Source organism: Polychytrium aggregatum (assembly GCF_025602895.1).
Source record: "Polychytrium aggregatum strain JEL109 chromosome Unknown BJ171scaffold_12, whole genome shotgun sequence".
Taxonomy (NCBI): Eukaryota; Fungi; Chytridiomycota; class Chytridiomycetes; order Polychytriales; genus Polychytrium; species Polychytrium aggregatum.
Genome location: NW_026516214.1, coordinates 293,604 through 307,890, shown reverse-complemented (window position 1 = coordinate 307,890; position 14,287 = coordinate 293,604). Strand labels below are relative to the sequence as shown.

At 57.4% G+C, this 14,287-nt stretch overlaps 5 protein-coding genes across 5 annotated transcripts; 1 reads left to right on the top strand and 4 right to left on the bottom strand.

Moving 5' to 3' along the window:
- Positions 1-61: 61 nt before the first annotated feature.
- Positions 62-5,459, bottom strand: BJ171DRAFT_498568 (uncharacterized protein). The gene is made up of 14 exons (XM_053110386.1): positions 4,666-5,459; positions 3,531-4,579; positions 2,960-3,403; positions 2,766-2,770; positions 2,562-2,647; positions 2,316-2,403; positions 1,966-2,240; positions 1,617-1,749; positions 1,293-1,476; positions 1,140-1,168; positions 953-1,032; positions 729-794; positions 307-549; positions 62-171 (listed from the first exon to the last, which is right to left on the bottom strand). The coding sequence occupies exons 1-14, from the start codon at positions 5,374-5,376 to the stop codon at positions 139-141; spliced, it is 3,426 nt and encodes a 1,141-aa protein (XP_052968145.1). The 5' UTR covers positions 5,377-5,459; the 3' UTR covers positions 62-138.
- A 196-nt stretch (positions 5,460-5,655) lies between these two features.
- On the bottom strand, positions 5,656-9,708 carry BJ171DRAFT_498567 (uncharacterized protein). Its single transcript, XM_053110385.1, has 10 exons — positions 9,273-9,708; positions 8,632-8,942; positions 8,211-8,478; positions 7,901-7,913; positions 7,542-7,802; positions 7,436-7,459; positions 7,271-7,303; positions 7,121-7,178; positions 6,973-6,979; positions 5,656-6,851 (listed from the first exon to the last, which is right to left on the bottom strand). Exons 1-10 carry the CDS (start codon positions 9,559-9,561, stop codon positions 5,902-5,904), a joined length of 2,214 nt encoding a protein of 737 aa, XP_052968144.1. The 5' UTR covers positions 9,562-9,708; the 3' UTR covers positions 5,656-5,901.
- Positions 9,709-9,982: 274 nt separating this feature from the next.
- On the bottom strand, positions 9,983-10,564 carry BJ171DRAFT_580136 (uncharacterized protein; the record flags this gene model as incomplete). Its single annotated transcript, XM_053114018.1, has 3 exons — positions 9,983-10,057; positions 10,227-10,264; positions 10,372-10,564. The coding sequence occupies 3 exons, from the start codon at positions 10,562-10,564 to the stop codon at positions 9,983-9,985; spliced, it is 306 nt and encodes a 101-aa protein (XP_052968143.1).
- A 369-nt stretch (positions 10,565-10,933) lies between these two features.
- On the top strand, positions 10,934-12,612 carry BJ171DRAFT_580135 (CAAX protease self-immunity-domain-containing protein; the record flags this gene model as incomplete). Its single annotated transcript, XM_053114017.1, has 7 exons — positions 10,934-11,155; positions 11,324-11,521; positions 11,619-11,730; positions 11,861-11,941; positions 12,116-12,178; positions 12,332-12,427; positions 12,518-12,612. 7 exons carry the CDS (start codon positions 10,934-10,936, stop codon positions 12,610-12,612), a joined length of 867 nt encoding a protein of 288 aa, XP_052968142.1.
- Positions 12,613-13,061: 449 nt separating this feature from the next.
- Positions 13,062-14,014, bottom strand: BJ171DRAFT_580134 (uncharacterized protein; the record flags this gene model as incomplete). The annotated part of the gene is made up of 3 exons (XM_053114016.1): positions 13,062-13,169; positions 13,424-13,651; positions 13,832-14,014. 3 exons carry the CDS (start codon positions 14,012-14,014, stop codon positions 13,062-13,064), a joined length of 519 nt encoding a protein of 172 aa, XP_052968141.1.
- Between the last annotated feature and the right edge of the window lie 273 nt (positions 14,015-14,287).

Genomic DNA, 14,287 nt, shown 5'->3' with positions numbered 1-14,287 from the left:
TCATGTTGCGGCCGACGATGATGGACTTTATGTTTGTATGTAGCCATTCTTCAATACGATTTTGTCCACATTGTTCAAATTGTCCACCGCCCTGCCCATCCATACGGCGCTCGTGATCGATACCAGGTTGGAGTGGCCCTACGACAGCTCAAATCCTGCACCGGCGTTGATCTGTGCAGTTCAGCAGTGACGGACAATTAGCTTGTCATGGCTACGTATGATGCGCACGCTGTCTCCGCCGACGGCTGGCCCTCGTCCGATATTCTCAAGTCAGCCGCTCACTCTCGTCTTTGCAGCCGCACTCACCGCATATCTCAGTCGGTCGCGCAAGGTGCTCTTCTTGACATAGGCAGGCAGCTTGAGGACATTGAAGCAGGTAGCCGAGGTCGGCAGCCGCTTGGAGTCCTTGCCAAGACCAAAGACAGATCCAAGCATCTGGCTCATCACGGGGACGATCTCTGTCTCGGCTTGGCCGTTGTCTCCAGCGGATACCGCTACCATCCGGATTGTGAATGCTGGGTGAAGATGCTGGAAGCCCCCGACGGGAGGCTGGTTGGCCAGCACAAACGGTGCGAGTTGGCACAAATCAGCCGTTGTGCTGCTCAATGCATCGCCCCATCTCGATTCCAGTGCGACTGCAGACGTCGACTTTGCCGGCACTGGTCTATGAGACCAGAGAGATGACGACGAAGCAGTGCAAGCAAGCCCAGAGCAGGGTTGGCCCAAACCTTGGAGCAGCTCGTCACAAATTTCAAAAACTTGCTCCTATCAGCAGCATCAAACTCATCCAAGACCTACGGCGATTCCGGTGTGCAAGCGACCAGTGTGACCTTTGGTTAGGTGAAGAGGGAACGAACTCGACACTGCTCAGGGGTTGGCGACATAAAGCCCTGCTCTTGGAATGGCGTAGCGGAGAATGCCTCGTTGGGACGCTGGATCTTCCAGTACATACCTGCCAGAACATCCTGATGGCTTTGTGCTGGTCAAAGTATCCGCCCTCGTATCTGGTGTATCGTCGCAACTCGCCGACATCTTTGCTCGCGTACATATCAAGGAGGGATCGAAGATTATGGATCAGTGCGGTTCAGCCGTAGGGTTGTAGGTTGGAGAGTGAGGTTGGGCCGAGACTCACGACTTACCAAACAAGCTATCTTCGCCTGACATCAGACTGCAGGAGCAATAGCAAGAATCGTTCAGTCGCGGTCCAGCCGACACAGCCAGGGCCGCATAATAGCCAAGCATGCTGCCTGATCCCTCGCACTGCAGTGCACAGCGATGCCGAATCCACTCACACGCGCAGCTCGGTGGGAGAAAACAGCTTCAGCCACGCCTCCGGTATGATCTTGCGGAATCCTTCAATGAAGGCTCTGTACTGATCTCGGCACTCCTGGTTGAGCCGATAGTCGGCTGTGAGGTAGATGTATTCGTGCACGTTGTCGTTCGTCACGGAGATGTGGGTGCCACCAGGCTTGAGTTCTGGACACGGAGAACATGGGCGAGAAGTGAGCCCAGCGGGCAGCTTGAGTGCCGACAGAACTTGCATATTCTTGTCACTTCCGCCGCCTGATGGTTTCCGGCGCAATCTGCCCTTCACTCAAAGAGAGTGCAAAATCTACCTCGAGTCACGACCTTGCCAAACACATCCAGATCAATGGTGAAATTGAGGCCGAAGTCGGCACAGTCCCCTTCGTAGTGGCGCAGCGATGTCAGGTTCTTGTAAAGCTGAGGGTCCAACGATGGAAGCTCATCCTGAAAGAGGAACGCCGTTGTCGCCATACGAAACACAGTTAGCGATGCGTGCAGGGCCAGTCCGTGCAGGGCCAGTCCGTGCAGGGCCAGTCCGTGCAGGGCCAGTCCGTGCAGGGTCAGTCTGTGCAGGGCCAGTGCAGCCATCGCAGCAACAAGAAGATGCATCCCGTCGATGCTTTTGGAAGAGACGTGATCACTCCTCCGTCAGCCACTAACCAAAAAATTGTACATGCCCAGCAACTTGGAGTAAATAAAATCTGCAAAGGGAATGTCGAGGGTAATGCCTTCGTAGAGCGCCTTGCCAAATACCCGCCCGACAAACTCGAGCAGCTCGAGATGATTCTCCTGCACGAATGACGTCGCAGACGGAACCACGGTCCCATCGGGTGTACTCTTGAACAAGTTCAAGTTGGGCTCGAAGCACTTTGAGGCCAGGTCCTCGAGGAATTCTTTGAACACTCCGCTGCGGTCGATGCCGGCCTCCTGAAGCCCTGTGGGTTCAACGAGCCCAGATTCACAGTCAACACCTCGTTCTGCAAGCGCACCGCGAATGCTGAGCTACTTACCGAGTCGGTTGACAAACTTGACGTGAATGGTTTGCTTGAATTGGTGGCCCGCAAGAGGTCCAAGCTGAGTAAAGCCGTCCTCCAAGACCTTTTGGTTCGAGCGCATGGGTCCATGCAACCCCAGGTAGCTGTGAGCGCTCAAGTACGCTCACGTGGCAGACGCCGGGCCCATACAATAACAACGCTGCATCGAGCTTGTTCAGATACCAATGTTGACTGATTCGGACTCGGGAACCAGAGACCTACCCTCTCTCGGTGTATAACAATGCGCGTAGAGCCAGAGCTTTGGTAGAGCGCCTTGTCGGCTTCGATGTAACTACGAAATATCTCGACTGAGATGCGGACATGTTTAGGCAATCACACAGTCGGACAGGCAAACACACGATCGCACCGGGATAGACCATGGAACCAGCGCTGCAGGCAATGCGTCACACTATATTCGAGTCTTACCACGGCTAGAGCATCCATGGCAGCAGTCAGCAGTCAGCAGTCAGCAGTCAGCAGTCAGCAGCCGTAGCAATCCAAAAAATCACGAGGATCAGCACAGTGATGAGTTTTGGATAATACGCTGGAAGTATCGCTTCGACAAGCGCTGCCCCTCGACCCCCTTGTTCCGAGCATCCGTCTGGTCGGCCGAATCTTACCTCGCAAACGACAGACACCACGGCTGATTGGCCAAGATGAGCGTGCATCGCCTGTCTCCCGCTCGCACATCGCGAACAAAGTCCTTCGCTGTTATGGTGCCGGTGCTTCTCTTCCAAGGGTTCGAGCTCGACTTTACAATGCCCCACATGTCGGTCTCTTCTCCGAACGCGCGGCGAGCGCTGCGGGTATGTAGAAGCGTCAGTAGCTTCAGGGCTGGATCCAGAATCGATATGCTCTGGGCCAACGCTCCATGGAGTTCAATGACATCCGGCTGCTGCTGCTCCTGAACTGTTGTTGAGTCCGATGGTGCCGAGATACGGGCAACTCTGGACTGATTCCAAAAGAGCTGGTAGCAAAAATGATTCAGGAAGAGCGAAATCTTGGACAGCTCCTGCAGACGAAAGGGGCGCTCAGTTTGGTAGATCTCTTCTTCGTCCAGAGTCCTGTTGTCAGATAAGTTGGCCATCGGTGAGCTATGCTGCGGATGGTCGCCGCGGGCCGATTCGGCAGTGGCCAATATTGCAACTGTCTCTGTCTGCCCAAGAGGACTCAAAGGGCACGCAGACTTACAGAAAGATGAGGTACATTCCTTCGCAAAATAGCTCCAATATAGGCATCAGCGGCTCTTTCGCTGGCTCAGCGCCGACAGCATCCAGAAGAATGTGCAGACGGTCGCGAGATCCGCCAAAGAGCGACGACGGGACTGTCGTCGCGGCCAAAAAGCGCCAGAGGCCAGGCACCAAGCCAGGGTGGAAGCTCAGCGAGCTCATGATCGATGGCTTGAAGGCCTGTATGGTCCGTGTGAGAGCCAGGAAGAGTTCGCATGCATCATGGACGGCAATTGTTGCCAAGGTCTGCTCCGTTACGGATCCTCGTGGACTCTGTGCCGGAGTACTTGTCGCTGATGCAGACGCAGCCTTGACATCTAGCACGGCCGCAAAGCTTGTGGCCACAAACGATCGCCTCCACAAGAGTGCGAGATCATCGCCAAGTCTCTGGTAGCATTCGGGTGAGTACGTCTTGATGCTGCGTGCCTGGGTCCACTTCAGGATTGGGTGATATTTGCGGTTGCTTGGCAGGACACCGGACGGCTCGAGTCCCTGTTGCAGAATATACAGCACAGATCGCACAAAGTCGCTGTGCCGCTCCGGACGACCCTCAACACGGGATGCGCTTGATGGACCCGGTGCCCTGTGATAGAGTGCCGACAGATTGGCAGTAAGAAACACGACCGACTCGGATCCAGCGACCTCGGCAAGCACCTGGCGGCGGCCTGTGTGCGAGGCCAGCGTTGCCGTAATCTTGTCGAGGAGCAGCGATTTCGACAGCAGCGTCACCGCTGTTGGGTCGATGGCCGAAATGAGGAGCGGTATCGTCATGAAACGGCTGATGAAGAGTGTTGGCCCGTGCTCTGGCTCATCGTGGGGTCTTGTGCTGCCATCCGGCGATTGATCAGGGGCCTTCTCCATCGACGGGGCCGGCGAGTTGCTCGCCAATAGCGAGAGCGACAGGATATGCACCATCCCATTCACCCAGAGGTTCAGCTTCTTGACAACTGCCGTGTGGATATCGAGACGTTTTTTCAACGATCCGATATGGACAAGCTTCTGGATCCGGACCTGTATCGGGCCATGCGACAGCCCATGTGTCAGCTCGCCAGGGCCGCCAATAGCGTGCCAAGCATTCAGAGGCATGCCGTGCTCACCTCCAGTCCAACGGCAATGATTTCGTAAAAGTCGGATCCCCGCAGGTACCGGAAGACACCGGCGCTGTGGGGCCCAAGCACCTTGACGTCCATGAAAACAATCATGAAGCGGAGCTCTGGTCCGGTCAGGTAGAGATCCATATTTGGGACCGCCGTCAGGTCATTGAAGGCCCTCACCAAACGCCCGTCGGCTTTGGCCTGAATCACTTGACGAGCGCAGATTTGGAGCAGCCGCCCCATCAGCGGAACCGCACACGAGCAGAGTTGCTGGGCAACCTTGGTTGGGGAGTGAGCAAGAAGCGCCCGGCAAAGCGCCAGGAGCCGGAGTTGATCCTGCTCGGGTTCGTAGAATCGTACGAGCAGTCCGGCGGCAGGAGGCAGGCCGTCCAGATCGAGCTCGATGTGCAGTAGCGGCTCGCCAGCATCCTTGGGCGGCGACGACGCTGCGGTGCCGGCGGGCAGCGGATGCTCGTCAAGAACCCGGAAGCGGGTCCTTTGGTCCCAGTCACTTCTCAGCTCGGCTGTGCATGTTCTTTGACGACGGAGCCGCACGAGCGAACGGAGGATGGTCCGGGCTGCTGCCTGTCGGGTATTGGCCTGTTGGGCTTCAAGCCGGGCTTGCTCTCGCTTCTCTCGCTCCTCCTTGGCCTTGGCAACGAGCGACTTGGCATCGGCATTCCGTTTAGATGACTTGAGCGGCGTAAAGTCCATGGCCGAAAATCAAGGCTGGAGCGTCGTCGAAGAGAGTCGGCTAGGTGGGGAGGGGAGGGAGGGGGAGAGTGGAATATGGTTTGACGGAGGCAGAGCGCCGGATGGCGATGGCGATGGCGCCGCGACTCATGAGCCACAACGGCGGCTCACCACCAGCACCCATTTGCGCTCTTCGCACCGCCCGTTGTTGGTTGGGGGAGCTGCTCAAAGTACTTGGCGAGCCTGAGTCTGCTCGATGGGCATCCCTTTGCCCGATGCTGGACACGCCGTTGCCCATGGTGGACGATGGATTGGTGTGTGTATTCGGGACCCAGAAAACAGCGACAGCCCTAACTCAAAAACAGGGCGCTTCGTTTTGGATGCGTTGTGCATCCTGCGCCGCAGCGACGACAACGACGAGCCCAAGACGCACCATCGAACTATACTGCAAGAGATACTCGTACTGCCTATCCGCTTAGCCCCGCTCGCTCGGTCGTATTTGGCAATGTGCACGCAAGTCGCACCTCCTCACAGATGAAGGCGCCACTACTTGTGGACAGCGTCGTGGATCTGGCTGAGGTGGCGACGGGCAGTGACCTTGCGCTTGGTCTTGAATTCATAATGCACATCCTCCGGGTCAGGCGAGTGGAGGGCAATGTTGACGGGCTCGAGGCTCTCGCGCACATAGCCGCGGACGCTCATCTGTGGATCGTGCGAATACACGCGCAGCCCAACGGCGACGCAGGGAAGGTCCTCGTCGTCATCGTCGTCCTCGCTGGGCGAGCTCTCGGGGTCGGACAGATAGGCTTCCTCGACATCCAGGATCTCGGTCTCGGCGGCGTAGACGGCCTTCTTGCCCTTCTTTCTCTCCAAGGTCAGAACCTCGGCGGGCGGCTCCGGCGTGGGAGAATCTCGGGGACCGTGGGACAGCGAGGGCTGCTTCTGCACCTTGGGGCGGGAAGCTGTCTCGGTCGAAAACTGCAGTTCGACTTCGGCCTTTTTGTGGCGCGGCTGCGGACCCATGACCTGCGATCTGCTGATGTTCATGTTCTGGTTGAGCCGGATACACTTGGCCCAGTTCTCGGGACGGACTGACTTGACAACATCCTCGAGAGGGAGATTGTAGTTGTACTCGCGCTCGACCTTGACATGGACCTGGTAGCATCCAGGCTTGAGCTGCAGCTCGACGTTGACCGAGCGGCGGTTGACATCCAGGGTGCGGTTACGCACAAAGTAATCGTCCGATCCGTCTCGATGGATCCGGAAGTGGATAATAAAGTCGTACTGGCCCTCGAGCATCTTGAAGTAGCGCGTGTCCAACTGCGACAGCACCACGATGGCGTTTGTTTCGCTGTGAATGGTCAGGTCAAAGTAGATCTGGCCGAACTGACCAGGGAAGTGAACAGGAGCCTCCACCCAGTGCTGGGCGACGGTCCAGCTGCTGTCAAAGAGGCGGGTGCGGTCGATGTACGACCATTCCTGCAAAAAGTCCGAGTCTACATGTGCAAGACGATAGACAGGCATTCAGCAAGACAGCGAGCAAGCGCTCAGCAAGACAGCGATGCAGGACAGCGGGCACGGGCAAGCGTTGGTAAAGACAGCAGACAGGGAACTTACACTCCATCTAGTATGTGCGAGGCAGAAACGAGGTGGACGACGAAGCGTCACCACCGATGGACAGGGATTAGCGATATGCCGATGAGCTCTCGTCCCCGAGCATTTACAAATGACAACCCAGCAGGACACCGGGTGAAGCCGTACTTACCCAGAAAACACCGTCATCGCCAAAGTGGTGATCGAGTCTTGCCATCCACTCCGGGGTCCTGATTATAGTAGGAGGCACCGAACGGAAAACATAAGCAAACACAGGAAGGACATTCGGCCCGACCGGAGGTCCTAACACGTCCGAGCTTACCAGAGGTGGCTGCCATCGCTCCACGGGCCGTTCCTAGTGACGGACAGCATCAAAGACGCGTGCTTAGTCCAGACTGATGGCGTTTGCGGAGTAGCAATCAAAAGGGCGATTGGGTGGAGTACAGGCGCAACAAACATCGCAAGGCCGTCTCGGCTCTGTAGTTACCATTCTTGGCGGCCCCACGGGTTTCTGTGGCGATCAGGGCAGAGCATCAGTACATAGGGAATCGATCGCCCGCGAATCCTACACAGCAGCGCATCCAGATACTCACCGGAGCTTCACAAACCGCTTGCCATGCTCCTCGTGTGTGCTGATCACGCTGTAGGAGTGGTTTGGAATCAGCCCGTTCGTAGCCCGGATCTGCTTTAGATTGCCGAGCTCGTCATATTCAGGGGGACGATCAATCCAGCAGGCAAACAAAAAGTTCTCGTTCGCTCGGGTGAGCTCCTTGGTCCAGAAGGTATCGATATCAAGAATATCACGCGGGCACAGGATCGTCGTGACACCACCAGTGAGGTCCTCAACAGCCTCTCTGGAGGAACAGAGGCGCACGGGTAAGCACAGGAAACCGCTATCGGTGCGACGAATGCAGCAGTTCAGCAAGAGGAGAGCACGCTGTGTGCAACTCACCCGGCAATGCCGCCTGTGTCCGCCAAGCATCGCAAAGATGTGGCCACCGAGATATGCACCAGGGTCCGGCAATGGCATTCAAGGCCGCAGGATAGCCATTCCAAGCGCCGGAGATCGGCCGCATATGCACAGATAAAAGTTCCAATATGAAGCTACAGGTCAGTACAGATTCATGGCCAGATGACTTGGCTAGCTTACTTGGCAGCAGGACTTGAGTATCAGGCGACGCCGGGCCGGATGCAGCACACGGGCGAACACACTCGCAGACAAGTCCTGCCGAGCACTGCAAAGGGGCAATCGACATGATCACCTGAGATGGCTTCGTAGTCGCCATGAATCTTGGCATAGGCTTTCTCGAGCAGAGGCAGCCAGGTCTCGTTTGGAACCTCACAGCTCGAGAAGTACAGCGACTCAGAGCCCGTCAGCATCACCTTCTTGTAAATGTACTCATTCTTCAGGGTTTTTTGTATGTCGCTGTCGGCCCAGTGGAAATCGGGCTCTTTTACAAAGAGCTGGTCATCGACAACAGTCGAGATCCAGTCGCCATCCTTGAAGAACAGAAAGCCGTAGACACCGACCTAGCGAGCACAGACAGATGCCCCCACAGGGGAGTGAGGTCAGCGTTGACGGGGGATGCCGGTGCTCGAGTAGCTCGAAGCTAAACAATCGCCATCCAAGCATTGAGAGCCAGAGGCAAGCGGTCCATGCTCTCAGGATGCCGCCAAGCCCACCTGTTCGTCTCGATCGATGCAGATCTGCGATATGAGACTCTCGCCCATGGCGTGCTTGCAGTTGCGCAGCGTCGAAACTGCAGCCAGAAACCAGCAGTCGGACTGCGAGCCCTGCTTGATGTCGCCGGGCTCGCCTTCCTGGGCGAAAAAGACCGGGTTCTCGAAGATCTGGCCGATGCGCTTGGCGGGCTGCACGCCCTCCTTTTGGACCTCGTCCTTGTCCTTGAGGAGGTTGTAGAGGCACCTCTCAGTATCGCTGTAGAGGTCAAAGTTGGAGTCTCTGAAGCGAACATTGCGCTCTCTGCATTCGCCTGCCGGCCGGGGTTTAGAGCGCGATCCAACGAGGTTAGCCCAGCAGAGACAAGACAAGCGGACATGTGGCTACGGACGGCCATTTCGAGGAAGCGCTGCCTTTGCTGCGCCGACCCCTCGACTGGCAGCTGAGCCGATCTTGTACGGCTGCTCGAGGAAGAGAGCCGGTCACAGAACCCAAGACTTGGGCTCGCCGGCACAGGCAATCAGAGGCCGATGTGCCACGGCGTAGACAGCTCGATAAAGTACGACACCATGGCATGGGCAAGACAGCACTGTTGAAGCAGGACTCGTAAACCCGCTGGTCAGAGATGAGCCAGGCAACTTACGGGCGATGCGGGCGACTTTTTCGCGGCACTGGCGCTTGGCCTCCTCCAGACCCGCAGTGACGAGGAGAGTGACAGGCTGGGGTGCAATCTTCTTGGTGGTTTTCTTGCTGCGGGGGAAGGAGAACTCAGAGTTGAATGCGTTCCAGTCCGACCGATTGACTGTGGCCGATTTCTGGAGGCCGCCGGTCCAGGTTGGTTCCTGGGTGGGGCCGGTACCAGCCTTAATGGTGGCCTTCCGGCGGGACTCGACAGCGGCGGCATTGGGTTTCTTGTCCTTTGGCGAGATCATGGTGGCGGGGCAGCGTTGGCAAGACTCTCACTCCGGGGCGTGGCAGGCTGTCGACAACAGCACAGGACGCTTGCACGGCGAGATGGTGGGCCAGGAGATGACGACGGCGGGGCTGGACCTGGAGCGAACTTGGGACCAGAGCCAGAGGCAAGGGAGGTCGGTGGCGGCACCAAGAGTGGGCGAGGACGCAGCGAGGGGACAGCGAGAGACGCTGTCTGTGGCTCCGGGCGCTTCTCGGGTCCCGGGCCTTCTCGCTTGCCAGGAAGGATAGCCACGTGCTGGGCCAATGAACGAGGGGCGAACAAACGAACGAACGAACGAACGAATGGCCAGGTGTATTCGCCGCAACATTCCCGCAGCCAAAAGCAGCAGGCGGCAACAACACGGCCAGGCCTGGCTTGTCTTCTGCCGAACAGCAAATCTACGTCTTTGGGGCCTTGTCCACTCCGTAGCTTTGCTTCCTGGTCTGGTCCCGCTCCTTCCACTCTTGCACGATCTTGGAATCACCGAGGGGCGCGTGGTGGATGATGACATGAGACATGGAGCATGAAGTTACAACGGCATCGGCTCAGCCCTGCTGGGCGGACTACTCGTCTACTTGCCCGCTCGCTTGCTTGCTGCTGAGACGTCCGCGACCACTGTCATTGCCAGAAGCCAGTGCTTACCCTCGAGTTGTTGGCATTTACGACATTTCCGCAAATATCTGAGGCAGCTTCGAGCATCAGCGAGCACCATTCTTCCAGGACGTCTCACACGCAAGCCAGACCGACGTGCTGTGGTGCACTCTCCATCGCTCGTGGGCGAACATACCGCCCAGCCGCTCGACGTCTGCCGTCGGTGTCTTCAGCACGTCCGGGGCCATTGTCTTTTGATTGCCGTAGCGCTTGTCCTTCTCGGAGACGTTGTTGACAAAGTCCGGGTCCGTGTCCCAGTCGTCTTCATCCTTGGTCTGCTGGAGATGCTCGCTGATTTTCGAGTCGATGGTGGTGTTGGCTTTCCACATCGCGTCGGTGCAGCTGGCTCGCTGTGGAGTGGAAGAAAGCGCTCGCTTGAAAGCCCAAGGGTACGAAAGGCCAAAAACTAATCAGCCAGCAAATGGCGAGGTGGATACTTGTGTGGGTTGTGTGAATCAGACGACTTTGATCGGCCGTTGTTCACACCTCAGTCGAGCACGGCTGGATTGGCTCATCGATGGTGGAAAGACGAAAGCTCGCAGCCGGACGACCCACACTGCAGGTGTGCTGTTCGTCTGAGAGGCTCTTCCGGCCTGCCGCTCTCCGCCCTGATCTGGCGAACAAGCCGCGCATCCGCCTGCCGCCTCGATCTGACCCTGGCTTTGACTCTGGCTCTGGCTCTGGCTCGTCCTGCACCCATGCTGCCGCAACTTCTCGACCCGTCCGAGGGCATCCTGTTCTGCGCCTTGGTGGCGGCTGGCTTTGTGGGCTCGTTCTATCTCTTCCCGGGTGCGCTCTTCGCCTCGCGGAATGATCCTGCCGTTATCAGGAACCGATTCAAGGCCTCCCTGGGCTCATGCGTGGTTAGCTCGGTCTCGATGGTCCTCCTCCTCCAATATAAAGGCGTTATTGGATACGAGGTAGGCCCTGTCCTTATCGTTCGCACTCTGTTCCCGAGAGTAGAGTCGTCATCACGGAATGCCACTCTGCAAGATCCGAGGCATCCCTTCGGAAACTGCAAGCTTCCTCGTCTGCTAACCCATCTATCGATGTCTCGGGGGGGGGGCTCCTGCACACATCGCATCTAGGTCTCCATTCTCGGTTTATTCCACAGCCTCGGATTCCGCTTCGATGGGCTCATGGCCGCGCTGTTCTTGCCGCTACTCCTGACGGCCGTCATCTTCTTTGGTCCGATTATGTCGGAGGGACTGATCCACGAAGCGCTTCCCTTCCAGCCGGGCTTCAACTCTGCGTTTAACATCTTCGCGCTTCGGACCTATGTCGTGGTAGGTCAGATCACTGGTATATGGGCAATACGGCGCACCGCAATTGTGATCCGGGCCTCTGACTGATCTGGCTCTGCCTGGGGGGGGGATTCTCAAGGGACCGATCGTCGAGGAAATCGTCTTTCGGATGTGCATGATTCCACCACTCAAGGCCAGCGGATTCTCCAACGTAGCCATCATCTTTGGGTCTCCTCTCTTTTTTGGAATCGGTGCGTCTCGTTGCCCGGGCATCTGCCTCGGAACACTCTGACATCCTTCGAAACATCCATGCATTCTCGAACCCCCTGCTGGAGATGCGGTGCCTGCTGACTGGGTTTGTTTCGTAACTGCCCGGTGCAGCCCATCTGCATCATGCCTGGGAGGCGTATCGTCAAGGCGGATCTACCCCACACGCACTCAGACAAGCAGTCTCGAGCTCGAGTAAGTCGATGGCCGAGAGCTCCCGGTCGATACAGCTGGCGCTGCACGAACAACGATGCCGATCGAGCTCGCCTTCACTTCATGGTCTCTGTCGGCGTCTCCGGTTCGACTCCTCGCTGGCTGGACCGCCAACTGGCCCGCTCTGCTCGGGAACTCATTCGTCATTTGCGACAGTCTTCCAGCTGGCGTATACGTCTGTCTTTGGCGCATATAGTGCATTTCTCTTCCTGCGGACAGGTGGGTATTCCCTTGTGCCTTCTGGAATCGCTTCTGGAATCTCTTCTGGGTTCTGGAATCGCTTCTGGAATCGCTTCCGGCCCTCCTGAGCATGTTTGCCCGGCGTAATACTCACATGCGGAACTGCAACGGAACGGCCCCCATGTATGCCAGGCCATATCGCTGCACCAATACTCTGCCACATGTTTTGCAATTACTTGGGATTCCCTGATTTCGAAGCCATCCGGCACGACCCTAAACTCAAGACAGGTATGTCGAGAAGCCCAAGGATGCAAACCATGATAGTGTGCTGGCGGGCCACTGCGATGCCGTACTAAGACGATGCCTCGGATCTGCCAGCTCTGATGGCATGCTACGTTGGCGGTGTGGCTGCCTTTTCCTTTATGCTGTTCCCTTTGACGGAGCCCGGCATGTATCATTCGGTCTTGTGGTAGTGGTAGAGTATAGCGTGCCGATCGGTTCAGGGCATCCCAATACAGCCAAAGAGAGCGAGCTTGTTCGCCATAACCATGCCCTGGACTGCAACCGCTGCTCGAGCAGCTCCGCTCCGCAGAATGCAGATCGTCCTTGAATGCTGTCGCGGGGATTGGGTGTTGCCGGCAGTCACCCAGGTGTGTGCGTAGAGAGGGCGCTCCAAGGTGCCATTCGCAATGGCGGCTCTTCATATGATAACACGGGTGTTGGATCGTTGTTCTGAACACAATGAAATCGGCATGTACATGGACTAAGGGGAAGAAGACGGGGAGGGGCGAAAGCGAGCGCCGGCACAAGAGTGAAGCAGAGGCCGGGCCGGCCCATCGCTTTCCAGCCAGCGTGTGAAATGAATAGGGTGGTGGTGATGAAACGCACGGGGCCAAACAGCGACGAGAAACTTGTGCGGACATCATGACTGAATGCGCATCCGGATGCGGCGATGCTGCTCCTGCTTGATGAGCCGGTTCCGCCAGAAGACGATGCTGCCAGCGACGATCAGCAGCGACAGGTTCAGGAGCTAGGAAGAACCAAAAGCTGCATCAGCATATTGCTGTCGGCACGGCCATAGGTTGCGGTGCAGTCGGTTCGGTCGGACATCCATCCGTTCGCCGTGTCGCTTTTCATCGCTTCCGTCACTGCCAGCGATCCCATTCGAGTCGTCGCTTTCCGCCACTGCCAATGATGCCGCTGTTACTGCGACACATTTGCCTTGGATGCGCGGCGTCTTTGGCCAGAAGAGCCAAGCCGCATTATACCGCGACGCCTACTTACCACAAAGATCATGAACCGCAGGTTCTCGGTCGTCGTGACGATCAAGCAGCTTCCCCAGGCGGGAGGCTCGGGTCGTTGAGTCTGGTGCTCCGAGTCGTTGGCCGGCAGCGACAGCGAGTGCTTTCGGGCTGCCTCGACGTGATGTGGATTGCCCTGGTCAAAGTCGACGACTTCTTCACGACAGGACAGGGGCTCTTTGTTTCCGAATGGTTGGCATTGATCCGCTTTCTGCTCGGTGATGGAGGTGGGTCGATCGAATGTGCGTGCGAAGGAGCGTGGGTCAGACAGAGGTTTTAAGAGATGGTCTCGGTGAGCAAAAGCACAGGAGGAGAGCGGTGCGGGATGCTCGTCCGGATGCATCTGGTGTTTTCGGACGTTGCCGGAGTGCAGATCCACGAGCTGCCGCACCTTCTCCAGGATAGTGCAGGACACACAGGGCCCGATGGACTTGCAGTGATATTCCAGGACAGTGGTATTCGTGAGCATGTAGCGGAAGGTGTGGGTATGTGGCTGGGCGGCTGCAGCCAGGCGAGCCAGCGGGCCCACCAGACACAGGGCAAGCACGGCCCAGGACAGCGGGTTGACGAGCATTCGGTAGATCGGGCTTGAGAGGGCTGGGTCGTCAACCTGGGTGGCGATGGCGGGTGATGAAGCTTGGCTTGGCTGGAGAGAACTGCGAGGACATCTTTCTCGGCGGGAACGCTTCACCACACAGCGAGAAGGACGGCCGCTCTCGCTGTGCTGGAATGCCTGCTCGCTGGACATCCAGGACGATTGCATGCAACACCCCGATCTGACCAAGAATCGCCACCATGTCCAAAGGAATCTCTGTCAGCAGCATCGAGTCGCTCTCGGCATTCTACA